General features: G+C 43.5%; 1 protein-coding gene and 1 pseudogene across 2 annotated transcripts; both read left to right on the forward strand.

Moving 5' to 3' along the window:
• The first annotated feature begins 589 nt into the window (after positions 1 to 589).
• Positions 590 to 27,367, forward strand: Bsdc1 (BSD domain containing 1). Of its 2 annotated transcripts, XM_076860839.2 has the most exons (11): positions 590 to 622; positions 883 to 943; positions 6,649 to 6,765; positions 9,494 to 9,661; positions 11,299 to 11,353; positions 13,197 to 13,312; positions 13,720 to 13,788; positions 13,955 to 14,033; positions 16,406 to 16,885; positions 23,962 to 24,065; positions 25,830 to 27,367. In XM_076860839.2, exons 1-11 carry the CDS (start codon positions 612 to 614, stop codon positions 25,860 to 25,862), a joined length of 1,293 nt encoding a protein of 430 aa, XP_076716954.2. In that variant the 5' UTR covers positions 590 to 611; the 3' UTR covers positions 25,863 to 27,367. The 2 variants fall into 2 exon arrangements, with proteins under 2 accessions (XP_076716954.2, XP_076716955.2); XM_076860840.2 differs by lacking the exons at positions 590 to 622; positions 883 to 943 and having other exon boundaries at positions 6,753 to 6,836.
• Positions 14,751 to 15,833, forward strand: LOC143403457 (peptide chain release factor 1-like, mitochondrial pseudogene; annotated as a pseudogene).
• Positions 27,368 to 27,610: the final 243 nt, after the last annotated feature.

Below are 27,610 nucleotides of genomic sequence, written 5' to 3' on the forward strand. Positions count from 1 at the left end.
TTCAGCTCATGTTGTTTTGAGCAGGGCAACCAAGAGTTGTGATAATTAAATATGTGTCTGCCTCTTCCATATTCTGAGAATCCTCCAGAGGCTGCTTTCTTCACACTCGAAACTCTGGCCCAGAGCCTGGCAGTCTGGGCGTGTTGAATTAGCGCGAAGAGACCCAGCAGCTGCTACGCAGCTGGTTTCATAAAGGGGGGCGGTCCTAGCCGTGCGCTCTGGGATCCAGACGTTCGAGCCAGCCCCCTCCCTTCCTCCCGTCTACTCTCAATTCGACGTCCAGCAAGCCGGGCGAACATGGCCCACAGAGGCCACCGTATCGGATGTCAGCGGCTACCCACAAAGAGTTAAGGTTTGTGAGGGCGGGACCTGAGGATGGGTCCGAATAAGGATTGAGCCTAGAGTTCAGAGGCGGAGTTTAAAGGCAAACTCGGGACTGAAACTGGACAGGGCTCAGGGAGGCGGAGCCTAATGATGGAGCGGGGCGGGGATTAGGCTGAGGATGGGGCCGACGCGCGGATTGGATCGCGCGCTCCGGGGCGGCGCTTGAGGGGGCGGTGCCGTGTCGGAAGTCAAAGGTCGGTAAATAGTGGTGATGTCATGCAGGCAAGATGGCGGAAGGGTGAGCCCGTCATTCCGCTCCCAGGCGTTGGGGCCTGAATTCTCTCAGGGTTGGGGTGCTGGGCCAGGGTCCCGGTGGGGAAGAGGAGAACAGCGCGGGTGTGGACGGAGATGAAAAGGCTGAGAAGAGTCGCGGTGTGAGGGGTGGGGAAGTGGCCTGCAAAGCCTGGGCCCGCCGGCCACATCGGAGGGGAAAACCGCAGATCACTGGGCGGGCAGGAGTCTCACCGCAGGACCACCAGATGTGTCTGTCTTCCACAGGGAGGACATGGGGTGGTGGCGGAGCTGGCTGCAGCAGAGCTATCAGGCAGTCAAAGAGAAGGTAAGCCGGGATACCCACCACCTCGTTGCAACCTGTTCCAACCAACCCTGCCCGACTTTTGGGCCTGGGCCTCCCAGAGGTGGACCTGGGCCTCCCAGAGGTGGACCTGGGCCCTGCCTTTCAGCCTCTACCGGCCTACGGAAGGACCAGCCCTAATGCAAACCAGTGTGATACTAGTCACAGTGAAAATTACGATTGTGTTAAAGCTGGAGCGATCCTGTCCTAGGAGTCCATAGGAGGGTGCAGTTTATTCCAACTTAGGAAATTAACAGCTTGCTCGTGGAAGAGAGAACATTTGATATAGACCTTGAAGAAAAAGAATCCTAGTAATGAAAAAACTTACTTTTATCGCCATCCAAATATTAGAGTATATACCACAACCAGCACTCTCTGACAGATCCTGAGGACACACACCTTAACCAAACAGATATAGTCCTGGGTCTCACAAAGCTCACAGTCTGGTGGGGAGGCATCATTAACCAAGTAATCAAACAGCTGTTTTAATTACTTCTGGTTAAGTGCTGTGAAAGGAAAGTATGGAGCACCCTGTCTAATCTAATTCTTCTCTAGAACACACTAGGGAAGGTGTGGTGGGGAAGGAACCATATCAAAGCCAACCCTGACTAGACAGAATAACAAGCAGGAACCCAGGCCAGAGATAAGCATGTATCACACACGCTGGTACCTGAGGAGTTCTGTCTAAAACAGATTTCCAAAGAAGGGTAGAGAGAAAGAGAAGGGTGGCCAGAGTGTATGGAGGATCTTGAATTTCTTGCTGAATAATACCTCTGGGATGAACAATGTTTGTCCCTGCCACTGGACAATGCCACTGGATATTCCTGTTTTATTCCATGTTAGCTTGTTAAAATCAGTCCAACTGAATTGTGAAAAAACTAATTACTATTTACTTAAAGCAATTGAGGTGAGTCCTGCTTTGGGGCAGCAGAGTCCATGAGTCTTCTAATCTCAATTAAATTAGCCCCTTCCTTTGGGTACATTTGTTTTCCTGCTTTGGCCTGTGTACTCCTGTACAGCTTCTCAACTGCAGTCTGGCAAATCTCAGAAAGCCCTGAGTTGTTTATTTGTTGATGAGGATTAAGAGGGAGAACTTCACTCTAAGATTTAATCTAAGAGACCTTAAAGTAGTGTACTTCCTGTTGAGCAAGTTCCTGAAGAAACATTCAGCAAGTGTTGCGGGAGGGTCTCCTGTATGTTTCCCTCAAAGGAAACTTTAACTTATGAAAAATAGGTAGAGAGTGGAATCACAGTGTGGTCAGCCTTCCATCTTCGTTTTTTGTAATTAAAGCACTATTTCTGCCTTTTTGGAAAGGGAAGACTTAAATTTCCATCTTTAGGTATTAGGCAAGTTATTTAACCTCTTTAGACCTCAGTTCCTCGAGTAAAATGGAAATAATAATGCCTATCTAGTGGAATTATAATAAAGACTAAATGATAATGTATGTAGGCATTAAGAATAATGCCTAGCATATTCAGTATTATATAAGCATTAACTATTTTTATTAAGCACTGAGAGTGATGGGGACTTTAGGGACCACCTCCAGTCCATTTTTTCTTCCTTTTTTTTTTTTTGGTTTTTGGTTTTTGGAGCTTTCCTGGCTTTGCCTCCCAATCTGGCCCCAATGAAACCATTCTTTTCCCTGCTGCTTAGCATACATGCCTCAGAGCCAACACTTCTGAGATGATACACTTTGTGCTATGTCCTGTGTGCTCTTATATGTGCACACATGAGTATACATATAGCTAGAGAAGGGCACATTGTTCTTTGGCTTCACCAAATTCCCCAACCTCTGGGCCTGAGTGCTCTCCAGCACTCAGTTTCTCTTCTCCTCCCATTGACTTCAGAAACTTCTCCTTTAAGTCCTTGTTCAACCACTTTGTCTTTTCATTTCCAGAAGGCAACCTCACATGCTTTTTGTTTTTTGAGGTCAACAAGCATGATCTTGCTCAGTTCCCTCTCCACTTCTGAAGCCAGCACTGGTAAATTTATCTCTAGCCACACTCAACTTTACCTACTACTTGCCAAATCCAGTGGGTGTTTTTTAGCTCTTATCTTCCTGGACCTTTCTGCTGCATTTGACACTAGTGAATGCTCCCTTTTCCATGAAACTTTGCTCTTTTGGCTTTTGCATCATGATTCTCAGTTCTCCACATACTTCTCTAGACTTTCCTTTTCTAACTGCTCATGAGCTCCTCTTCCTCTGCTCCCCTCTGTTAGGTGGTATTCTGAGATCCTCAGAACACTGCTTCTGTTCACTCCTCCAACTCTTCCCGTGTGATCCCTTTATGTTAAGGTGATTACCAATTCTTTCCCCGAGCTTCAGTGTTCAAGGCTAGCTCCTGCTAGACAACTATTCCAGATATCCCATGGTCTCCTCAAATTCTACATGCCCAAAGTCAGTTCCACAATCTTTTCTCTAAACTTGCTCCTAATATTTTCTCACTTAGCCAACTGCACTGCATCTACACAGTCACCTATTTTTGTATTAGTCACTTTTCCCTGTCCTTTTTCTGCCCTCACTGAACATATCTATTTAATCACCAAATCTTCCTTTTTTTGCCTAGTATTTCTTGAATTAATCCCATCTTTTCCATCCTTAGCAGCACTGTCCTTATTCATTTTCTTATATTTTCTTTCCTGGATGATTGCAGTAAACAGCCTCCTGACTGTTCTTCCCTCTTCCAACTTATTTACTCTTGCACCCGTTCTCCATGCCAGGCACTAGAGTGGCCTATTGAAAATAAAAATCAGGCCAGGCATGTGGCGCATGCCTGTAATCCCAGCAGCTCGGGAGGATGAGACAGGAGGATTGCAGGTTCAAAGCCAGCCTCAGCAAAAGTGAGGCATTAAGCAACTCAATGAGACCCTGTCTCTATATAAAATACAAAATAGGGCTGGGGATGTGGCTCAGTGGTCACATGCCCCTGAGTTCAATCCCTGGGACACCCCCCCCAAAAAAAAAAAAGAAAAATCTCATTATGTCTCACTCTCTTCAAACTTTTGGTGGCTACTCATAGGTGTCCTTGGCAACCTTTCCAGCTTCATTCCTCACCGTTTCTGCTTCACATTTTATGTTCATCAGGACTAAAATGTTTATAGGCTTCTGTAAACCCCACATCCAGACTTTCTGGCTCCTAGTCATTCTTTTTTTTTTTAACCAGAGATTGAACCCAGAGGTGTGTAACCACTAAGCCACATCCCCAGCCCTTTTTGTATTTTATTTCGAGACAGGATCTCACTGAGTTCCTTAGGGCCTTGCTGAATTGCTGAGGCTGGCTTTGAACTCATAATTCTCCTGCCTCAGCCTCCTGAGCCGCTGAGATTATAGGCATACACCACATCATCCGGCTCCTATTTATTTTTTTTAGCCATTATTTTTAAAAAATATTTATTTTTTAGTTTTAGATGGATACAATATTGTTAATTAGTTAATTTATTTTTATGTGGTGCTGAGGATCAAACCCAGGGCCTCTCCTGTGCTAGGTGAGCACTCTACTGCTGAGCCACAACCCCAGCCCTAAACCATGATTTTTAAAAATATTTTTAAAATTGTATTTATTTATATGCAGTGCTGAGAATCGAACTCAGTGCCTCACATATGCTAGGCAAGATCTCTGCCACTGAGCCACAACCCCAGCCCTCCTATGGCCTACTTCAGGCGTCCCTTTACCAAATCTTCCCAAGTTCCCTATAATATACTGGTTACTGCTTTGCCGTTGCATCAGCCTATGGAGTGAGCATTTTCCCAATAGACTGTAACTTTCTTGAGGGCAAGCAGCATGTCTGTTCATGTCTGTCCCCTCAGAGTTCAATCTTGTGGGTAAGACAACATCAAACAGTTATACCTGTGACTATATAATTTAAATTGCGCTAGTGCACATACATTTAACAAACAACATTTTTTGAGTACCTCTGTATGCCAGGCTCTGTGTCAGACATCAGGAAAGCATCGGTGAACATAAAAACCTTGGGCTTTGTGTTCATGGAACTTACAGTTCATCTAGGAAGATAGACACTGAGCAGTAATCTAGAGTCTAAAATATGGCAGATTTTAAAGAAGTAAGGCCAGAGGAGCCAGCTGAACCTAAAGAGGAATCAGGGAAGCTTCTCTGGGGATGTAGCATAGAAGCATAGATCTGAATAATGAATAAGAGTTAACCAGTTTGGGGCTGGGGTTGTGGCTTAGCGGTAGAACGCTTGCCTAGCATGTGTGATGCTCTGGGTTCGATCCTCAGCACCAAATAAAAATAAATAAATAAAACAAAGGTTTTTTTCAAAAAAAGAGCTAACCAAGTGAGAGAGTTCATTCATTGTTTGCTTACTTGTTTGCTCTGGAAAATTAGAACTATGCTTCAGGGAAGGGAATAATGTATTCATACTTTTTGAGGTAAGGAGAATGCTAGGACATTTGAGAAATCTGAGGAAGGCCCATTGGAGTTCAGCAAGGGTGTGCAATGGTGATTGATCCTGGTAAAATGAGGGGGCTTTGCAGGGTTGGGGAGGAGAGTCTGCCAGAGACTAGGATTTATAAGCCTCATAAATGAAGGTAAAGATTTTATAATTACTCTTAAGATGGTGTGTAAACATTGAAAAATGTAAAGCAGGGAGCACCTTGCTGCCCTGACCAATAAAGTGCCCACTGGGTGTCATAAGGAAAATGCAGTAGAGGAGTCCACATAAAAGAGTAGGATGATCTGAACTAAGGTGATGACACTGTGGATAGACAGAGTGAAGTAATAAATAACCTTTCTGACTCTGAGACTGAGACCACATGATAAACAAATGACCCCTCTGCCCCCAATTAAGGAATCTGATGTCTGATACTGAGGCATGATTCCTGTTCCCTAGAGAAGCCTCTAGCTCATGCATGAGACTGCCCCACTCACAGACTTCCCAGGCTGATGAAAGTTGGTGGGCCCTTCCCAGAAAAACTAACCATCACAACACTAAAAAACATGCTTTATAAAGTACAGGTGATTGATCCCATGTAAAAGGAGGGGGCTTGTAGGGTGGGGTGAGCACAGAGATGTTCCAGGAAGGCATCCTAGAGGTGGTGAGTATGACACAAGTAAGGTAAAAGCAAAATGTAGAAAGCGGTGAAGGCCTGCTTTCTCAAGCTGGCTCCAAGTGCAAGGTAAAAAACAGATTGTTTGATAAACAAAAGTATCAGGCCCAAAGGAGCTTTTTTTTTTTTTTGAAGCTTTATGCATGTGGAATGGTACAGCCAAGGAGACCTCAGAATCTTCTCTTACTTCCTTTGATTAAAAAAATCACCCACCTGTCTCTTGTTACTTGAAATTTGAAACTCATATAACTTAAAGCATATCAAAACAACTCATCAAAATCTTTTTTCAGACTCGGTGGGTCCCCTTTCCCTAGTGTGCTCTTGTGAATTGCTGACCTGGTCTACTGTCCGTCCTCATTGTATAAGGGAAAACCAAGGACTAGGTGAGACTCAATTATGGCCACGTAGCTCAGTCCCTGTACTGAGTGGCAGGAATTCCCTTGCACTCTCTGCTGCCAGGTAATTGCAGGTCATGGAACTAGACAAATGGGCATTGTTTCCAAGCCCAGATTCTTACATCACTTGAGATTTCCATGTGTCTGGTACTGAAGAAGCACAGGTAATAGGAACAAGGACTGGTAGAATCTGCCAGCTCTGTCATCCTTCTCTGTCCTCCCATAGTCATCCGAAGCTTTGGAGTTCATGAAGCGAGACCTGACAGAGTTTACTCAGGTGGTACAGCATGACACAGCCTGTACCATCGCAGCCACGGCCAGTGTGGTCAAGGAGAAGCTGGCTGTGAGTACTGCCCACACTTCAAGGACTTGCCCCGGGATCCTGGTGGGGACTCCCAACATTCCTATCATTAGGTGATTATTTTCCCTCCTATAGGGGGGAAATACGGGGATTATTTTTCCTCCTATTTTGAAAGAATTATGTTCATCAAGCAAGTATAGAAATAATTAACTTCCAACTTCTGTATTCTTTTAGCAAGGTTTCATTAGCAAAGTCTCATTGTAAAAAACTTAGAAAATATGGAAGCAGAAAAACTGGAGAGTAAAAGAAAAGACTGGACCAACCTAGAAACACCCATAATTCTATCTTGCAAAGATAACTATTGTTAATTTATGTTTTAGGGACTTATCCCTATGTTCACTTTCTTTAAAACTGTGATCAACTGAATACCATGTTTTGTTTGTTTGGGGGGAGGTACCAGGGAATTAACCCAAAAGTACTTAATCACTGAGCTACATCTCCATCCCTTTTTATTTTTTATTTTGACACAGGGTCTCACTAAATCACGTAGGGCCTTACTTAGTTGCTGAGGCTGAATTTGAATTTTTGATCCTCTTGCTTTTAGCCTCCCTAGCTGTTGGGATTACAGGCTTGTGCCAGAGTGCCTGGCCAAATACCATGCTTTTTAATCTACTTTTTTTTAATATTTATTTTTTAGTTTTAGGTGGACACAGTATCTTTATTTTACTTTTATATGGTGCTGAGGATCGAACCCAGTGCTTCACGCATCCCAGGCGAGCATGCTACTGCTTGAGCCATATCCCCAGCCCATTAATCTAATTTTTAAAATTTTTACTTCATCATTACAAACCATATTCTTCAGCATCGCAAATGGCATGGTATTCTATTTTGTGGGTTTCAGTAGTACCTAGTTATTTCAGTTTTTCCAGTGTTGTACACATAGCTACAGTGAACATTCTGACTGCTAACTTTTTGCCCATTGCCATATTTTCTTTTTTTTTTTTAATTTTTTAAAAAAATTTTTGTTAGATGTTGATTCTTTTATTTTTATTTATTTATTTATGGTGCTGAGGCACGAACCCAGTGCCTTGCACATGCTAGGGAAGCACTCTACCACTGAGCCACAACCCCAGCCCTTTTTAATATTTTTTAAGTTGTAGATGGACACAACACCTTTACTTATTTTTATATGGTGCTGAGGATCAAACCCCGTGCCTCACACAGGCACTCTACCACTGAATTTCACCTGCCATATTTTCTTTTTTTTCTTCTTTTTTTCATATTTTCTTATTAATAAAATATTGGAAAGAACCAGAGGGTGAGTATGGTTTTTAATATATATTGCAAGACTGCCCACAAGAAAATATTTTTACATATTTGGGGCCAACAAATATTCTCACTGGACCTATTTTTATTAATCAGAGATGTACAATGGAATCCTTTTGTGAGATAGGAGTTAAGATTCTGCTTTTTGTTTGTTTGTATGTTTTGTTTTCATAGTACTGGGGATTGAACCCAGGGTTGGTCTACCACTGAGCTACATCCCTACCCCTTTTCACTTTATTTAGAGACAGGATCTTGCTAAATTTGTGAGATTGACCTTGAACTTGAGATCTTCCTGCCTCAGACTCCTGAGTAGCTGGGATTATAGTCATGCTCTGCTGTATCCAGCTAAGAGTTATAGTCTTTAAAAAAAAAAAAGAAGTATTTTGTTTATTCATATGCAGTGCTAGGAATCAAACCCAGTACCTCCTCACATATGCTAGGCAAATGCTCTACTACTGAGCCACCACCCAATCCCTAGGAGTTAGATTCTAAAGTCAGTGTGAAAGGCAAAAATTGTGTACGTTTCTTAAATTTTTTTTCTTTTTTTCTTTTTTTTTTTTTTTTTGGTGCTGGGCTTTGAACCCAGGGCTTGTGCATGCAAGGTAAGCACTCTACCAATTGAGCTATATCCCCAGCCCTTAAATTTCTAGTGAAGTACAGTATACTTTTTTTTTTTAAATATTTTTATTAGTTGTTGATGAATTTTTAAATTTTATTTATTTATTGGTATGTGGTGCTGAGAATCAAACCCAGTGCCTCACACATGCTAGGCAAGCGCTCTACCACAGAGCCACAATTCCAGCCCAAAATACTGGTTTTTAAATTCCAATTTTCCCATTAACATTGGAACACGTTGCAATTTCTTCATTTGATCACCAGCTTAGTCAGTTACCTTAAGACTAGAGGTTATGTTCTAAAAATCAAGTTTGAAATTGGGTATGGCGGCATGTGTCTGTAGTCACAGCTACTCAGGAGACTGAAGCAGATCTCTTGAGACCAACCTGGGCAACATAAGCAAGGCCCCAATTTAAAAAAAGAAAGAAAAACAAGTTTGGGGGTTTTCTTAACCAACCTTATTTTATTGAATCCTCTGATAAAATACTGTCTGCTTGCTAAACACAGCTACTGATGACCATGAATGGTAGATGGTAACCTTCCTGAATGGCTCTAGGTCTAGCTATTAGCACAGACACCACTTATTTATTTCATTCATTTATTCCTTTCTTTCATTTAACAAATATAATTGTATACCTGTGCCCAGACTCTACAATAGGTTCTAGATTTAAAATGCTTGAACACCTTAATCTAGAGGAAGGGTTGAAGGGTTGTGAGCACTTCCCTGATGCCTACACATAGTATACCTTTGCCCCTGATGCTTCACCCCTTACTCCAGATTTCAGCCTGTTCCTGGGGCACTTGCTTCCTCTATCGGTTCTCTCTGCAGACTGAAGGCTCCTCAGGGGCGACAGAAAAAATGAAGAAGGGATTGTCTGACTTCCTAGGGGTGATCTCAGACACCTTTGCACCCTCGCCGGACAAAACCATTGACTGCGATGTCATCACCCTGATGGGTACACCCTCTGGCACAGCTGAGCCCTATGATGGCACCAAGGTATTCCCTGAGCTTCCCATACAGGTGCTGGGCTTTAGCCTCCAACTTCTACCTGCAAAAGCAAAACATACTCAGGCCAAAAAACAAATGAGTGTATATAGCTAAATTGAAGAGCACCAATAAGGAAAAGATAATTATTGTTTTTCTAAACCCATAATTCCATCACCCAAAGAGAACTCTGATTTCTTGCTAGTATATAACCTTCCTTTTCTTATTTGTAGGTAAAGATAGTTTGGGCTTTTTCTTTTTAACAAAATACACACTTTATACAAGCAGTTTTGTTACCTGCTTTTAAAAAAGTATACAACACACTATTAGCATTTTTCCTAATCACTATTGCTTTTTTTTTTTTTAGTTGTAGATGAACACAATATCTGTATTTTATTAATTTATGTGGTGCTAAGTATCGAACCCAGTGTCCCACATATGCGAGGCAAGCGCTCTACCACTAAGCCACAGCCCCAGCCCTATCACCATTGCTTTTAATGTCTTTAAATTCTTACAAATGAATATCGCATTGCTTATTCTGTCATCTCCCAAGTATGTACTTTTGAATTCCTTTCAACTTTCACACTTAATAAAGAGAACATCACTTTGGAGAACATCTTTGGGGGCCATGATTTTCTCCACATTTAGGTTATTTAAGACTAATTTCAATTAGGAATAAATTCCCTGTCTTCAGAACACTTAAATCAACAATCATGGTAGTGTATTTATGCTGTATTTTATTTTCTCATTATGGCTTTTCCTGTTTCATGGATTGCTTTCTGCTAAACTCACAGTGTGGCATCATGGCTGATGGGCCTTCTTCCTAGTTTTTTTATATTGAATTTCCATTTCAAAGATACTAATTTTTCAAGAATGTTTTTCAGCACTGACATTAGTGCCACCACTTAGTGAATGTGTGAGCAGAATTGTGAAAATCATTCAATAGTGAGATTTTAAGTTATAGTAACGGGTGACTCACTACCAAAACCATTTGTTGAAGTTCTGGTATAGACTGACTCTTCCCTAAGGAGAACATAGCTTATAGTTCATTTGGCAGATGGTTATTAAATTAAGAGATTCTTTTTTCCCCCCAATGCTGGGGATTGAATCCAAGGCCTTTCATAACCTAGGCAAGACCTTATCGCAGAGCTACATCCCCAGCCCAAGAAACTTATTTTTTATACAGTGCTAGGGATCAAACCCCTGGCCTCATACATGCTAAACAAGTGCTCACTAAGCTATACTCTCAGCCCATGAAATTCTTGATGAATGATTATAATTTTGGAATAGTTATATTATTTTGCAATTTTCCCTCAAAGTTGGACTTTATTAATACATTTATATTTCACATTTTCCACATTTCACATATTTCAGAAGCATTGTATACATATAATTTTGTAGACTGATTACACTATATTTTCAGTTCCCAAGAGTAGAATACTGGGAGACAGACCATTTTTCTGGAAACCCCAGTTTGGGATTTTAGCCTAGTGATAACAGTTTTTATGGATAGTGCTCTATGGGTTTGGTAATCAAATCAATAGGAAAAGAAGCTGAGTTGTAATTGTTTGGGTACGTTGCAAAGGGGGTGCTTTCTCTGCCCAGTATCCACCCCAGAATTTCTGTTCTCTGTTTTCTTTTGCTTACAGGCTCGCCTCTATAGCCTGCAGTCAGATCCAGCAACCTACTGCAATGAACCTGATGGTGAGGGGGTAGCAGTGAGGGAGGGCTTATTGGGCAGGTAGACTAAGATAGAGGGTGTGGTCTTTGAACCCTTTCTGTCTCTGATAGCAGAGGCCAAGTACCTGCTATATAGAGGGACCAGAGTATTGCCTTGTGAGATGGGTTGATGGTTCCTTCCCTGAACCCCAGCTCTCTTCACTGCAGCTTTGTCCTATACAGAGACTTCACTCCTCTGGTCCCTCATTCTCTCTGTTTGGCCTCCCTTCTAGCCCTTATTCCCTGCCTGCCTGCCTTCAGCTCCTGTTCTCCTATTTGCTAAGCCCCTGTGTCTGTGCTGGGAACTGGAGACTAGAAATCAATCAAACCTTCAACCCAGCCCAGCAGGCCCAGGACCACACTGTTGGAGGGAGAAATAGGAAGAATGAAAGAAAGCACAGATAGTAGAAGTAGAGTGACAATTTCCTCAGAAAGACAGGGACAGTGAGAGCTCAAGGAATGACACCTAAGGTACTTCGAGAACATAGGAAGTGACACTTGAATTGAGGTTTTAAGTATGGGTTAGAAGTAAACTGATTTTACTCTTAGAAGTGGAAAAGCATATTCAACTAAAAGCAACAGTATATTTGATGATCCAGAAAGAACAGGGAGCCCCTAACTTTTGGTCACACTGGATTAAAGAGCCCTTGTGAGGGAATAAAGGCAACCATTCTGCTGGTGGCGCTGGATTACCCAGTTTGAATTTTGTCCTACAAGGTTCGTAGTAGTGTTCTTTTTAGTCACAAAGGCCTTAAAACTATTGAAAATAACAAGCCTTGTCTTTGCAATATTTTGTGTACAGTATGGGAATTCTTCAACCTTTTGAAGACCCTAGCTTTAAAAAGCCCTTCCACAGAAAAGTACTAAAGAGTTTTGAGCCCTGGGATTATCAGACTTTTCATTTTATAAAGCAACACTTGAGGCAGTATTATGAGAGACAAAATAGAGACAAGACTGGAAATCCAGCTAGGATGCTTCATAGGAATTCTCATCTCAGAGATAAGGCCAGGTCTTAGAAAGAGGCAGGTGGAACGAAGAGGAAGGTGTGCATGTAGGAGATGGGGGAGGAAGTGGAGTCAACTAGAGGATAAGAGAGGTGTCTGGGGAGATCTAGGATGGCTCCTGGATTTCCAGTGGATACCTGGAAGGGAAGAAAATAAACATGTTGTGTTTGCAATTGAATCTGGAGGCCAGGAGGGTAGTCCAGGTTGCAAAGAGAGAGAAATTTTCAGTGGGAGAAGAAGGTTGGAATTCATGGTTTAGTGGAGATAGATTATTTTGATAGAAAATAGAAAGTGAAGACGGGTAATATTTTGATAGAAAATAGAAAGTGAAGACGGGTAAGGAGAGAGAAGGAAAACTAGAAGCCCATAAAGATTCAGATGGAATAACCAGAGAGCAGGAGGAAAAGAACAAGAGTGAGAGGCCAGAGGGACAAGGGCTTTCCGGGAAGTCAGTGGCCCTCAGGGCATAAACAATGGTATAGCCACGTGAGGGAAAACAGAGAAGCAGCCAATGGCTCTGGCAATATGATTCCACTAGTGAAGTGACCTCAGACAGCTATTTCAGAGGGAGATTCAGTATCCAGCAGAAATAGGAGAAAATAGAGAATACAGCCTTTTCTGAAGTTCACTTAGTGCCGCATTCTGATTCTAGTAGGGCCTGTATACCTCTTCACCCTGCCTGATCTCCCACTTTGGGCCAAATGGTTTTGAAAAAGCCCATAAACTTTTCTCATTGTCCAAATCCAAGCTTAAGTATGTTCTATAGGCCCAGGGTTCTATCCCCAGACCCAGGGAACTGACCATTAGTGTCTGCCCCTCTGCAGGGCCCCCGGAAATGTTTGACGCCTGGCTTTCCCAGTTCTGCTTGGAAGAGAAGAAGGGGGAGATCTCAGAGCTCCTTGTAGGCAGCCCCTCCATCCGGGCCCTCTACACCAAGATGGTGAGGTCCCAGCCAGCAGGACCTCACCTGGCTCCAGGCTTGAGGTTTCGGCAGGTGGGAGGGACCTGTGCAGTGGGAGGCAGTGGGAGACCTTGTAGAGCCAAACTAGCCTTGTCCTGAGCCAACAATCTGCATGGATGAGACTGATTGGCTAGGCTTCTTGCAGTCAGAGCATGGTGAGAAATGGAAGGGCCAGCACAGCCTGATGGGAGTTCTTTTCTCCTTCCTTGGCCAAGCTGGGCAAGGAGGTTAGGTCTGGCTGAAAATGAGGGTGGGCTTTGACAATCAATGCAAAGCCAATTCCTGTGTCTGAAATCCAGAGCAATTGGGAACAGACTGATGAGACTGGGGACAGAGACTCTGTATACCATTTCAAAATCCTCACCTCCACCTTTCTCTCCCTCCAGGTTCCAGCAGCTGTTTCCCATTCAGAATTCTGGCACCGATATTTCTATAAAGTCTATCAACTAGAGCAGGTATGCTGGTCTTGCCTGGGGAGGTCCCTGCTTAACCCTGGGGAACATAGGCTGGATTTTGTTGAGACAAGAAAGGGAGACAGGATGCCAAGAGTTCTGGAGTCAGGACCAGGAGCTGGGAATAGAGTCCCCTGACCATTTCTGGCCATTGCTTCCCCACCCTCAGGAGCAGGCCCGGAGGGATGCCCTGAAGCAACGGGCAGAACAGAGCATCTCTGAAGAGCCTGACTGGGAGGAAGAAGAAGGTAAGAGGTGTTTAGATATAATAGGCAAGAGACAGGCTTGTCTCTGGGACTCTGAGGTCTGGAGAGTTGTGGTGCCCCAGAGGAGAGTAAAGAATAAACAGTGTATGTGCTGAGCATAGATGGAGCTAACAAGGGAATATCGAACAAGGTTGGTGAAACCCCAAGTTTATATTCAGAAATCACAGGTATCAGGTGAAACAGACTGCCTTGCCAGCTGTGGACCAGCTGCTTCATAGACACTAGGGAACACATTGAAAATCCAGATTCCTTCCTAACCTTCTAAATAAGACTGTAGGAATGTGGCCAAAGGTATAATTTTAGCAGCCTCCTGTGGTGATACTAATGCCCTGACAGATTAGAAAGGGAGCTGAGCATCCTCTACCTGGTAGTTCTGCTTAGAATGGCATGTTGGAGCCACCCTGATGACATGAGTATTACACTTTTAGTTAGTGCTTATACTAAATGCCTACTCTACACTAGAAGCTTTACATGTGTAGTCCTTACCACAGTACCATTATTCCTCTTTCCCAAATGAGGCAGGTAAGTTAAAAGTGAAGTGGCTTGGGGCTGGGGTTGTGGCTCAGTGGTAGAGCAATCGCCTAGCATGTGCGAGGCCCTGGGTTCGATCCTCAGCACCACACAAAAATAAATAAAATAAAGGTATTGTGTCCAACTACAACTAAAAAATAAATATTAAAAAAAAAAGTGGGGCCAGCCATGTGGGGCGGGCTTCTGTGGGGCGCTGCCCATGGTCTGTGGGCCAGCCAGGCTGTTGGTGCAGCCCTTGGGTCCCTAAGCTACAGTAGCCCGCCACTGGAGGAGCTGGTCGCCCGTGGCAGGCCTTTGCGAACCTTCCTCCAGCACCAGGCAGGGTCAGAAGCCCAGTTATGATTCAGGAGGCTGGATTTGGTAGTGGTCACCAAACTCCTGAGCGAGAAGGAGCAGGAGCTGTGGGAGACCGAGCACTTGCTGCACGATGAAAATGAAGATTTAAGGAAACTTGCAGAGAATGAAATAACTTTGTGTCAAAAAGAAATAACTCGGTTGAAGCATCAGAAGAAACTGATGAAAGTGATTTGATCCTGGAGGTAACTGCAGGGGTCAGGAGGCCATGTTGTTTACTTTTCAGATATTTGATATGTATCAGCAATATGCTGCATTTAAAAGATGGCATTTTGAAACCTTAGAATACTTTCCAAGTAAAATAAGTGGCCTTAGATATCCATCTGCCAGCATTGGCAGTTCAGAAGCCTATAAACACATGAAATTTGAAGGGGGAGTGCATAGAGCACAGAGAGTGCCAGGGACAGAAAAGCAAGGCCGCATCCATACTAGCACCATGACAGTGGCAATATTATCCCAGCTCACTGAGATTAATCTGGTGATTAGTCCAAAAGATTTGAGAATTGATACTAAGTGAGCTAGTGGAGTTGGGGGTCAGCATGTAAATACCATGGACAGTGCTGTCCAGATTGTTCATCTTCCAACAGGTGTTGTTTCTGAATGCCAACAAGACAGGTCTCAACTGAAAAATAGAGATGGCTATGAAAAAGTTTTCGTGCAAAGCTGTACAATATTCGTCTAGAGGAAAAAACAAGTAAAAGATTACAGTGCTAGGAAGATTCAGGTTGGAACTAAAGAAAGATCAGAGAAAATAAGAACATATGATTTTCCACAGAACCACTGCATGGTCTTGAGACTTTTATGCAAGGAGATTATCTACTGGATGAATTTATACAGTCACTGAAGGACTATGCTGATTATGAATCTTTATTAGAAATTGTTTCCAAAAAAGCTTAGGTTGATTTGTTATTAAAGTATTTCATGAACTCAGGAAAATACTATAGCACATCAGTTGTGCATACTCATGAGTATTCTTTTTAAAAAAGTGTTTATAATGAGAAGCAATATACATATTCATAATGCATAATTAATGTAGATCTCCCTCAATGCATTAGTAAAACATTCATAATATGACTGCTGTGAATCTTGCTCTCTTCTGTACAAGAAGCAGATTAACTCGTTTGTTTTCTGTAAAGTCCTTAAAATTAAATATTTTAATATTAAAAAAAAAAGTGAAGTGACTTACCCAGTCATAGTATGTGGCAGAGCCTGACCTGAACCCTGAATCTGACCCACTTTCAAGTATTGGCTTTCCAACTTTTACGTTACCTTAAGCTACATTGCTGGCAGGGCCCGGAGGGGCATGTGGGACTGACTAGCATGGAGTGTCTGCAGAAGTACCAGAGGGTGGGAAGGAGAGAAGTGGCATTTGTCTTCATTGGAGTAAACTTGGGTTGAACTTGAGAGTTCCAGGGTTGTTGTGAGGCTAGTTAGAGTATAATACCATTTTCTCCTACCTTTCTCTACAGAAGAACTTGTGAGCAATTCACCCATATCTCCAAAAGAGGCAAAGATTCCTGTGACCATAACTTCCACACCTCCTGAAGGAAGACCTGCCCCCGAGAGCTCCTGTGAAGAGACTCCTGTGATCCCAGTTGAGCCCCCAGCAGAGGTGACTCCATCAGAGAGCAGTGAGAGCATCTCCCTGGTGACGCAGATTGCCAATCCTGCCTGTACACCTGAGGCACCAGTGCTTCCCAAAGACCTGTCCCAAAAGCTGCTTGAGGCATCTTTGGAGGAACAGGGCCAGGCTGTGGATGAGGGCGAGACTGGTCCCCCACCCCCAGTTACCTCCAAGCCCCTAACTCCTGCTGGCCGCCCCAGTGTTCCAGAGCCCAGGCCTCCAGCCAGAGTAGAGACTCTGAGGGAGGAGGTGCCCACAGACTTACGGGTGTTTGAGCTGAATTCGGATAGTGGGAAGTCTACACCCTCCAACAATGGCAAAAAAGGTAGGTCTGGAGGCTCAAGGCGGGGTGGGGAGGTGATGATGTCTGGGCAGGGCAGGCAAGAATTGCCACTTAATAAGGCAGATGTGTCTCCTTGTCCCTTGTCATGATCCTAGTAGCAAATTTCCTTCATTTGTGATACCTGAGGAGGAGGAGAACAGCTGCTATCGATTGTTTATTAACATATTTCATATTTCAAATATGTTTATTAACGTATTTCATATTTCATCAAGTCTTAACATGCACATTTTATAATAGGATGATTTTATAATAGGATTTTTTTTGGTACTGGGATTTGATACTGGGGTGCTCAACAATTGAGCCACATCACCATCACTTTTTATATTTTATTTTGAGACAAGGTCTTTCTAAGTTGCTTAGGGCCTTGCTAATTTGCTAAGCCTGGCCTTGAACTTGTGATCTCCTGCCCCAGCAGAGCTGTTGGGATTACAGGTGTGTATCACCACACCAACTCCAATAGTTAGTATCTTAGAATCCACAAAATAAGGTTTAGGTTAGGTCCTGTGCTAAATATGTTATATGGCATTTAATTTGTCACTTACTTCTCACAAAACAGTGAGGACGGTATTAAAATTGTCCTTTTAAAAATGACGAAAGTGAGGACCAGAAATGTTAAGTAATTTGTTCAAATTCTCATGACTAGGAATTGGTAAGATCAGATTTAGACCCAAGCCTGTCTGACTCCAAGGCCATGTTCTTAACTACCATATTGCTGATTTCTATCTTTTGGATAATTCAGTCTTGCCCTGAGTTAAGAATCCTTGTAATGTTAATGTCAAGGGTCTTCTCCCCTGTGGAACCTTAAAAAAGTTGTTCAATTTTGCAAGGCTTTTGTTTTAAAGAATGAAATGAATACTCATGAACTTGAAAACTTGAACTTAGGGTGCACCAGCTTTAGTGATAGGGCTTCAGTTTCTTTTTTTCCTTTTTTTTTTTTTTTTTTTCTGTACTGGAAACTGAACCCACAGACGCTTTACCACTGAGCTACATATCCAGCCCTTTTAAAAAATTTATTTTTTGGTGAGGGGTACCAGGGGTTGAACCCAGGGGCACTCAGCCACTGAGTCACATACCCAGCCCTTTTTTTTTTTTTTTTTTTTTTTTAATTTAGAGAAAAGATCTCACTGAGTTGCTTAGCGCCTCGCCATTGCTGAGGCTGGCTTTGAACTCGTGATCCTCCTGTCTCAGCCTCCAGAGCCGCTGGGATTACAGGTATGAATCACAGCGCCCAGCTTAAATTTATTTTTTAGTTTGAGTGAGCGTCTTGCAAAGTTGTTAAGGCTGGCCTTAACTTTGCAAACTTCCTGCCTTGGTTTCCCAAGACTAGGATTACAGGTGTGCACCATCAGGCCTGGCAAGCTTCAGTATCTCTGTAATTGAGTTTTAGACCAGAGACTCTGAGTTTATATCAAAAAGCAACCATTTTAACTCCAGGAATTAAAGGACAAGGACAGCCCTGCTGTCAGCCTTTTTGCCTTTTTCAAAATCCCTCTCCACAGACTGCTGATCATCAGCAAAACTGCCCTTCATCCCTTGACACACATATATGCTGTCATCACTAACACTTAGTACCAGTCACAGCTACAAAGCTTAGCCAGCAAGTGAGGGCTGGCCTGCTGGGCAGTGAGGGACTGGTTTGCTACATTGGATGGGGAATGGGCCCCACCCAAGCCCTACTCTGCTCCCCGATGGAAAGCTTCAGTGTTTCCAGTCTCTAAAACAGTGCTTTCCTTCTGACTGACTCAGTGAGGTCATACATTGAGCTCCTACCTGCTCTTTATGAGACACTGAGGGGGGAGGGGCAGAAGTGGCAGTCTTTATGATGAAGCATGAAGCAGTCTGGGACAGACTTGGTCCCAAAGGAGTTCAGAGAAAGAAGGAATCTCTGAGCATCAGCGGATGTTCACCGAGGAGACAGGCATTGTGTAGGAGATCTGGAGAGTTTTGGACAGGTGTGGGGAATGGTGGTCCAGTCTAAGGGCACATTTCTATATTGTCTCCCAGGATAGGGAGGTACAACAAGAGTGGGTGGGTTGGCTCAAAAATAGAACTTAAGAATTTAATAACTTAAATTGGAGCCAGATTGGGCTTGGTACCCTAAAGCAGCACAGCAGTTAAGGGCTTAGCCAGTTCTGGGTTCAAAGCCCAGCTAGCTCTCAAGCCTTGTGGCTTCAGAAAAGTTAAGCCTCTGTTTACTCATCTATAAGTTGGAGGTAATTATTTTGCAATAGATCTTGATCAGAAAAAAAATTGGGGTAGAGCCCTGCTTTGGGGAAGGTAACATTCTCTGAGCATTTTCTGTGTCTACGTCTATACTAAGCCCTTGAAATGTTTGTCAGTCTTCACAAAAGCCTTCTGAGATCTGTGCAGTTTCTCCCCTTTTTCTACTGGTAGGAAACTGAGATCAATCACTGATCCAATAAATATTTAGAAGAGTGGGAAGTAGTCTTATGGAAGTAAGGTGATGGGCCTGACAAGTGCAGTGGGGTTGGTGGACATGGATATTAAGTGAGACTGTCAGCCCTGTTGTATTTTGCCTAGCCATACTCAGTTACTCGATTACGGCACAGAGCAGATGGGAGTTGGATTTAACCAGAGTTCAAGTTTAATCAGATGTAAAAAAAAAGAGAATAAACAGGAAAAGAAAAAAGTCCAGCTATATGCAAGAATTGATCAGTGATGATTCCTGAAATCTTAGCTGGGTAAAGGAGGAAATGAGGGATAGTGAAACAGGGTTAAAGAGTTATAGGTTCCATTTGGAATTGGTGGCAAAGAGGGTGATCAGAAAAAATTAGTCATGTTTGGAAACTGGATGAAACTGGGATTATGGAGGAAGTACAGTGAGAGCTCTTTACTACTCTGCTATGCTCCCTCCAACCCACTAGGGCTTGTAAAAGGAGGAGCTGGGTATACCATGCAGAAGACCCCTGAAAGCAACTGTAGTCAGTCAGATGGGGGAAGCCAGGGTCTTGGACTAGGCTAAAATAGTGGGAACATAGTAGAGGGAGTAAATTTTAAAGGAACAGAGGATTGGAGACAGAGTGACTCCTATGCCCACATCCTAGGAAGGCATTAGGCTTAGTCCTTGGGTGTAGCAGAGTGTCTTTGAGTTGCCTAGCCATAGGGTCTCCCAGGATGATTCCTGTCATTGCAGAGTTGCTCCCACCAGTATTTTCTCCCTAGGACTATCAAATCTAAAAGACTGCACTTACCTTGCTCAGCTTCTCAGCAAGGGCAGAAAAGAGAAATTTGGGACAAGCCTATGGCTTGTGGCCCTGGGTTGAAGGCCCCACTTCAACATTGACTATGAGACCTGAGAGCTGTTTTTGTGTCCATTTCTTATCTGAGGAAGCAGACAGCCAATTAAACAGAATAAAATCAGCTGTGAGTGACAGCACTTTGAAATAGTTTTAATAGCAAAACAGAGATGATGGTCCTGGCAGGTTAGTGGTCATGGATTTTATGACCTGAAAACAAAACAAAAAGCAGTCAAACTCCATTATGAAGCCTTAAATTGCATAGATCATGTCTCTGCCACATGCACAGTGGAGATCTTAGTATGCTTTTTTTTTTTTAATTTTTTTGTTGTAGATGGACACAATATTTATTTATTTGTCTGTTTGTCTATTTATTTATTTATTTATTTTTATGTGATGCTGAAGATTGAACCCAGTGCCTCACATGTGCAAGGCAAGGGTGTACCACTAAACTACAAAAAGTATGCTTTTTGTGTGACAAAGGGAGGAGGAGGCCAGTGGCAGGGAGCACCCCTGTTCCCATCTCTGCCACCAAAGCTTTCATTTTCTCATCTGAGAATTGATACTGTCACCCACCCCAGGGGGTGGATGTGAAATGCTCTAGAAATGTTAGCTTATACTCTTTTCTACCACTAGAAGGGTTTGCCATGGCATTCAAGCCTAAAGAGGGAGTTTCAAGTTCTAGAGGTTAGGGGAAACTGTCATGGCTACCGCCACAGTTCTGAAGTGAGAAATCAGTCAGCAGTCTGACCCACAGGAAGCTGCATTGACAGGCAGGCAAGTGCCACCCAAGCAGCCTAAAGGCAAGGGAAACTTAGGTGCAAGGTCAGAAGAATTTAGTCTTGGTTACAGATCTGCTTTGACTTGGCTGTGTTTCCTTGTGCAAAATTGTTTAGTTCTGAGATGAGACCTTTAGAACAAATAGAGCTCCATTCCATTTATTAAATATCCACTATTTCTGTATGTAACCAGCACTTTACACTCATATTTCTTTCTCTTATTTTTTTTTTCTTGTGTGTGTGTGTGTGTGTGTGTGTGTGTGTGTAGTGCTGGGGATTGAACCCAGGGCCTTGTGCATGTGAGGCAAGCACTCTACCAATTGAGCTATATCCCTAGCCTACACTCATATTTCTAATTCTTTTTTTTTTTTTTTTTTTTTAGTGCCAGGGATTAACCCCAGGCATGCTTAGCCACTGAGCTGTATCCCCAGTCCTTTTTATGTTTTATTTTGAGAGAGGCTCTTCCTAAGTTGCTTAGGGCCTCACTAAGTTGCTGAGGCTGGCTTTGAACTTGCAATCCTCCTGCCTCAGCCTCCCAAGTCACTGGGATTACAGATGTGTGCCACCATGTCCAGCTGATATTTCTAATTTATTTTTTTCTTTTCTTAACCTTTATTTTTTTTTAAATTTATTTTTATGTGGTGCTGAGAATCGAACCCTGCCTCATACGTGTGAGGAAAGCACTCTGCCACTGAGCTACAATCCCAGCCCCTCATATTTCTAACTCTGATGCCATTATTTCTCAAACTGCAGGCCTGGGTCTCCATGGAATCACCCAGGTACCTGTTGATAAAGCAAAGTCCCAAGCTACCAAGTAGACCTGATGAAGCTCAAGGCAGGTGGAAGAGGTTGGGAGTCTGTGTTCTATAAGCTTCCCAGTGGCTCTTTGCAAAAAAGGATGTTTTGGTGTTTTTTTTTAAAGTTTTTTTGTTTGTTTGTTTTTGTTTTTGTCATGCTGGGGATCAAACCCAGGGTCTTGTGTATGCGAGGCAAGCACTGTACCACCTGAGCTGTATCCCCAGCCCTGGAAAAAGGGTAGTTTTATCTTATTTTGTAAACAAACTGAAGGCCAGGATAATCTGCCCAGGGTATACAATAAATAAAGGAATAAGTTTTCAACCCTGGTCTGCCTGACTCCAGAGCCCATGCACACACTACACCACTTGTGGCAAAGAAGAGAGGGTAGTATGGAATACCTTGTGTGTGTGTGTGTGGTAGGTAGGCCTGGGCAACTATTTATGTAGTTTGCTTCTTTCTGATAACTTTTACATGTATTTTTAAAATATTGCCTATAAGAAGTCACCCAAAAGAAATGGTTAGAATAGTGGTTGTTACGTTGTGACAGGCATTAGAATCACTTAGAGAAGGAGTTGTGGTAAAATTGGTCTGTGTGGGGCCAGATCGTATATACTGTAGACTTCTTAGGCCATACAGTCTGTTTTAACACTACTAAACTCAGCTATTACCACATTAGAGCAGCCACAGGCAACTTATAAACAAATGGATATGGCTGTGTTCCAAAATTTTATTTCCAGAAATAGATTATAGGATTTGATTACAGACTATAGTTTGCCAACCACTGGTTTAGAGAAAGGGTCTGTGAATATCTATTAGATGCTGGCTATGAGTTGTAGACACTAGGAGTGCATATGAAAATAAAACAAAGAGCCAGTGAGGGTGGCACACACCTGACATCTCACTTACTTGGGGGCTGAGGCAGGAGGATCACAAGCGCAAGGCCAGCCTCAGTGACTTAGCAAAACCCCATAGAAAAATAAAAAATAAAAGGGCTAGGGATGTAGCTAGAAGTAAAATACCACTAGGTTCAATTCCCAGTACCAAAAGAAAAAGAAAAAAAAAAAAAACAAGACTCCTGCCCTTGTGGAGCTAGCCCCTCTATTATTAAGACAATAAGCATAGTGGGTCTGATAATGTTTTAGAAAATTACAAAAAAAAAAAAAAATCTGAAAAAACAACAAAAGAGCATAATGAGAGGGATGGGTTGTAAAATATGCCAGTCAGGGTTGGCCACCTATAGAAGGTAAGACATGAAAAGAGGTGAAAAGTGGGTGGGGAAGTTGGCTGTATATAGGTATCTGAAGAGGAGTACAGTACCGGGGACAGCCACTTAAAGGCCCTAAGGTGGATATGACCCTGGTGTCAGGAGGAGTCAGATCAGCTGAGTAGAACTGAAGGAAGAAGGAGAAAGACACACATTGTTTCTTCTGGTAGATTTCTGTGGCTCCCTGGGAGCCTGTGGGCCAAAGTGCTTCTCCACTCTTTAGTAACCTGCTTTTTTTTTTTTTTTTTTAAGTTGTAGATGGATATATAATAGCTTTATTTTACTTATTTATTTTTATTTGGTGCTGAAGTTCGAACCCACTGCCTCACATATGCTAGGAAAGCACTCTACCATTGAGCTATAATCTGATCCCCTAGTAATTAGCTTTTTCTCAAGAGTTTTAAGAATGTTTTGTCATATAAAATTCTTCAGCCTAACTTAAAAGCCATATCATTTTCCAACATGTATCTATACCATCTTTTTCTTTCTCTTCTTTTTTTGGTACTGGGGCTTGAACTTGGAGGCACTTTACCATTGAGTTATATCCCAGCCCTTTTTATTTTTTATTTCGAGAAAGGGTCTTGCTAAGTTGTTAAGGGCTGAGGCTGGCCTAAAACCTGTGATCCTCCTGCCTCAGCCTCCTGAGTTGCTGGGATTATAGATATGCACACCCGGCTATTTTCCTAATTCTCTGTTAGTGGACTTTTAGATTGTTTCTAAGTTTTCATCACTATACAACAGTACTATAATGTACATCCTTTGGGCTAAATTTTTTACTGAATCCAGGATTTTTCCTGATTCCTAAAAGTCAGATTGCTGAACCAACATGAAAGTAGATTGTAAAGGTTTGTATTGTGTATTGCCAACCTTTTTAAAGATTGCCATCACACCCAGCTAAACCTCATTAGGTACCCACCTCCCCCACACTTCTGCCTTTCACACTGTCCCTCCTGGTTCCAGGCTCAAGCACAGACATCAGTGAGGATTGGGAGAAGGACTTTGACTTGGACATGACCGAAGAAGAAGTGCAAATGGCACTTTCCAAAGTGGATGCCTCCGGTGAGGTGAGTGGGTGTGATTGGCCACAGGCAAGCCAGCCTAATGATTTCAGGGTCTGAGAACTCTCCTCATCAAGCTCGATGTCCTGTCAAAGTAGATCCCTGGACCTAGCTGAGGTGGCAGGCTATAGGAAGAGAGCTGGGACCTCCCACTCAGGTCCATGACGATCATCAGCAGCAGGTTCTGCTTCCCATCAGTTTTAGAGTGGATGGAGGGAGAGTTCTTAACCATTGCTCTGAATCACACTCACCTAAGGAACTACTTAGAAATAATAGATGCTGGACTGGGTATGTAGCTCAGTGATAGAGCAGTTTCCTAGCATGCCAGAGACTCTGGATTCAAGACCCAGTACAAAAAAAAAAAAAAAATGTGGGCAGATTAGAGAGACATATGAAGGCTTTGATTTTTCATATTGGGAAACTGAAGCCTCAGGGCAGGTAGTAACATATTTAAGAATATTTTGCACCTGTTGACTTCACTATACTTAGGACATAGAAGGCCCATGGTACCCTGTCATGGCACAGAGACTTACTAGCTTTTTTGTGTTTTCACAGTCTTCTTTAAAACCTGACATTCAGGCTGGGCGTGGTGGCACATTCCTGTAATCCCATTGGGTGGGGGAGGCTGAGGCAGGAGGATTGCAAATTCAAAGCCAGCCTCAGCAACTTAACGAGGCTCTAAGCAACTTAGTGAGACCCTGCCTCTAAATAAAAACTAAATAGGGCTGGTGATGTGGTTCAGTGTTTAAGTGACCCTGGGTTCAATCCCTGATACCAAAAAAAATCAAAAAAAATAAAACCTGACAAGTAGCCTGGACATGGTGGCACATTCCTATAATCCCATCTACTCAGGAGATGAGGCAGAAGAATCACAAGACCCTTTCTCAAAAACACATTTTTTTCTGGGTGCAGTGGTACACACCTGTAGTCCCAATGACTCTGGAGGCTGAGGCAGGAGGATCACAAGTTTGAGGCCAGCTTTAGCAACTTAGCAAGGCCTTAAGCAACTTTAATGAAACCCTTTATGAAAATAAAAAATAAAAAGGGCTACGGATATGGCTTAGTGGTAAAGTACCTCTGGGTTCAATCCCAGTACAAAGGAAAAAAAAAAAAAAAGAACTAGGGATATAGCTCAGTGGCAGAGCACCACTGGGCTCAATCCCCAGTACTGTGAGAAAAAAAAAATCCTGACGTGCAGCTTTGAGCAGAGTCATTCTATAAAGCCATCATTTCAGACAGCAGGTGACAGTAGGCCTAAGAACAACAAGGCAAGAGAAAGTTCCCTGGGGAGACTTGAGCTGGGAGTTAGGGTGTTGAGCCCTTGGTAAAGATCTCCTGAGCACCTATAATCCACTGCTACCCTGCTTTCAGTCACAGGACCACTCTGAAGTTTTCTGCCTTTCCGAGGCATGGCCTTAATTAAGCTCACAGGAGACAAGGTTTCCTTAAGGGGTGGGCTTACTGGTTTCTTAGGCAAGGTGCACCCCTTCAGTGTCCTCCATTAACTGTGGTGGAAGCATTTCTGATGGGTCTGAAACAATCCGAGCAGCAGGCCTGTCCCTCAGGCAGAGGGCAGCTCTTCTGCCCAGACATATCCCAACTTACTCCTTAAGACTAAAGGTTCACTCTTACAGGATCAGGGTATGGCCCAGGGTTGGGATAGAGGGCAGCTAACCAGAAATGGAGGCAGCTTTGCTCAGCAGGAGTCTGGGCTTGACAAAAAGGAGTAAATGTATGTTTGTGCTTTTCATTATTCCCTCCCATTTGCAGCTAGAAGATGTAGAGTGGGAGGACTGGGAATGAGGGGAACCAGAGCACACAGCTCCCCCACTCACGGCACCTCCCACCTCCCTTGCTCATCTCAGCCCAGCCCTGGATGACACTGACTGAGAATGTCCCCCAAATGGCCTCTGCCATCCAGACCTCTGGTGGCTCCCTGCTGGTCCTTTGAGCCTCTGCTCACACCTGGGAAGGGGCTGTGTAAATCCACGCCCAGGACTCTGACTCCTGCCAACCTTAGGATAACCTAAGGGGAGGACACCACCCCTCACCGGAGAGCCTACATTTCCCTGCTGAACACTCACTGCTCCTGGGGCCTCCTGCTGGGAAGCCCCAAGGGGCAGCTCCAACCCTTCTGTGAGCTGACAAGCCGAAGCTGAACCACCAGTCTCTGGGAGGAAGCCACAACAGCACATGCTGTCCACCCACAAGCAGACAAGGAAGGCAGTGCCACCTGCCCTTGGCTAAACAGGAACAGCAAGCACATGTTGGTTCCTATGCCAGTGGATAAAAGGCACTCATCTTTGGGAAATTTGCCTATCTTGGGAATCTTCCCCTCCCAGGCATTTTCCATTCCTGGAAAGGTTCCTTGGGATTCAGAATCTAGAGACCAAACCCTAACCCACCTCCTTCCTTTCCTCCAGACCCCACTGGGATATCCCTGTATTTTCCCAGGGCGGCTTCATGTCAAATGCACCCAAGTCCTTAGCCCAGCTGTGCCAATGCAAGGGTCCACTCTTGCATTCCCTCCTCTCCTCAAGAAGGGAGGGGGCCACTTCAGGCCCCTCTGTGCATTGCCTGGCAGGACACCTGGTCCAAGCAGCTACCCACCTCGACTTCCCTGTAGCTTAGGACACAAGCCAACTACCAGCGGTACAGAGCAGTGAACACAGGTGAGGTAAGACCAGCTTCTCCCGCCTCAGCCCTCTGCTTCCAAAGGAATGTGCCGGGGCAAATGTCCTGAGATTCCCTGGGCTTCTGCAGAGGCTCTCCTCCTGGAAGACAGAGCCAACCTGTGGCTCCCACCCTCCACTTTGGTGAAGCCACATCTCTTATGGGGTAGTGAGGGCTGCAGGGATTCCTGGAGACCCTGGTGCTTCACGATGCAGCTCTCGTGATTCTTGTACATAAGCTGGTGTGTCCACCAGTGATTTAAAGGGATTGTGGTCAGGGATGCCAAGAGTGGGGCACTGTGCATCAAATGTTGAGTGAGGGGGTGGGATGAAGAGAATACTGATTCCTTTTTTTTTTTTTTTTTTTTTTTTGATGGGATGGGGTTTTTTCTCTTTGTAATTATTTCTTTAGTTTAATTAACCTTTTGGTTGTTTGTGCAATATTATATATTTTAAATTATAATGCATCTCCCCAGAGTATTTTGTAGCCAGGAAAAGAAAAAAGGAAAAAAAAAAAAGAAAAAAAAAAAGATTCTAACAGCTGTTAGTTTTGTAATTAAAAAGGAAAGAAAAAAGAACTTTGTCCTGAACCTTTTACAGAATTGCCGTTAACAGCATTAAAGAAATTCAACAGAAGCCAGAAGGTGTCTGGGGATCTGTTTCTGTCCCCCAAGGCAGCTGCACTGGAGCCCAGGCAGGACCCACACACTGCAGAGTGGCTTCCTGCTTGGAGCTGAGACAGAGGCATTGGGGGTTTGGTCTGGGTCCTAAGGAAATCAGTCCCTTGACCCCAAGTCAGACTTAGCTTGGGTCTCTGGGATGAAGAAGGGGTGGGGCCCCGACTGGCTTCTCACCAAGACAAGGAGCCAGGAGACCATT

Source organism: Callospermophilus lateralis, chromosome 7 (assembly GCF_048772815.1).
Source record: "Callospermophilus lateralis isolate mCalLat2 chromosome 7, mCalLat2.hap1, whole genome shotgun sequence".
Lineage (NCBI taxonomy): Eukaryota > Metazoa > Chordata > Mammalia > Rodentia > Sciuridae > Callospermophilus > Callospermophilus lateralis.

What these genes read in the sequence shown, in the direction of transcription:
- Bsdc1 (XM_076860839.2), top strand. An exon ending in ATCAGGCAGTCAAAGAGAAG is followed by an intron (nt 944 to 6,648) that starts GTAAGCCGGGAT and finishes GTCCTCCCATAG; the next exon opens with TCATCCGAAGCTTTGGAGTT. An exon ending in TGACTGGGAGGAAGAAGAAG is followed by an intron (nt 14,034 to 16,405) that starts GTAAGAGGTGTT and finishes CTTTCTCTACAG; the next exon opens with AAGAACTTGTGAGCAATTCA.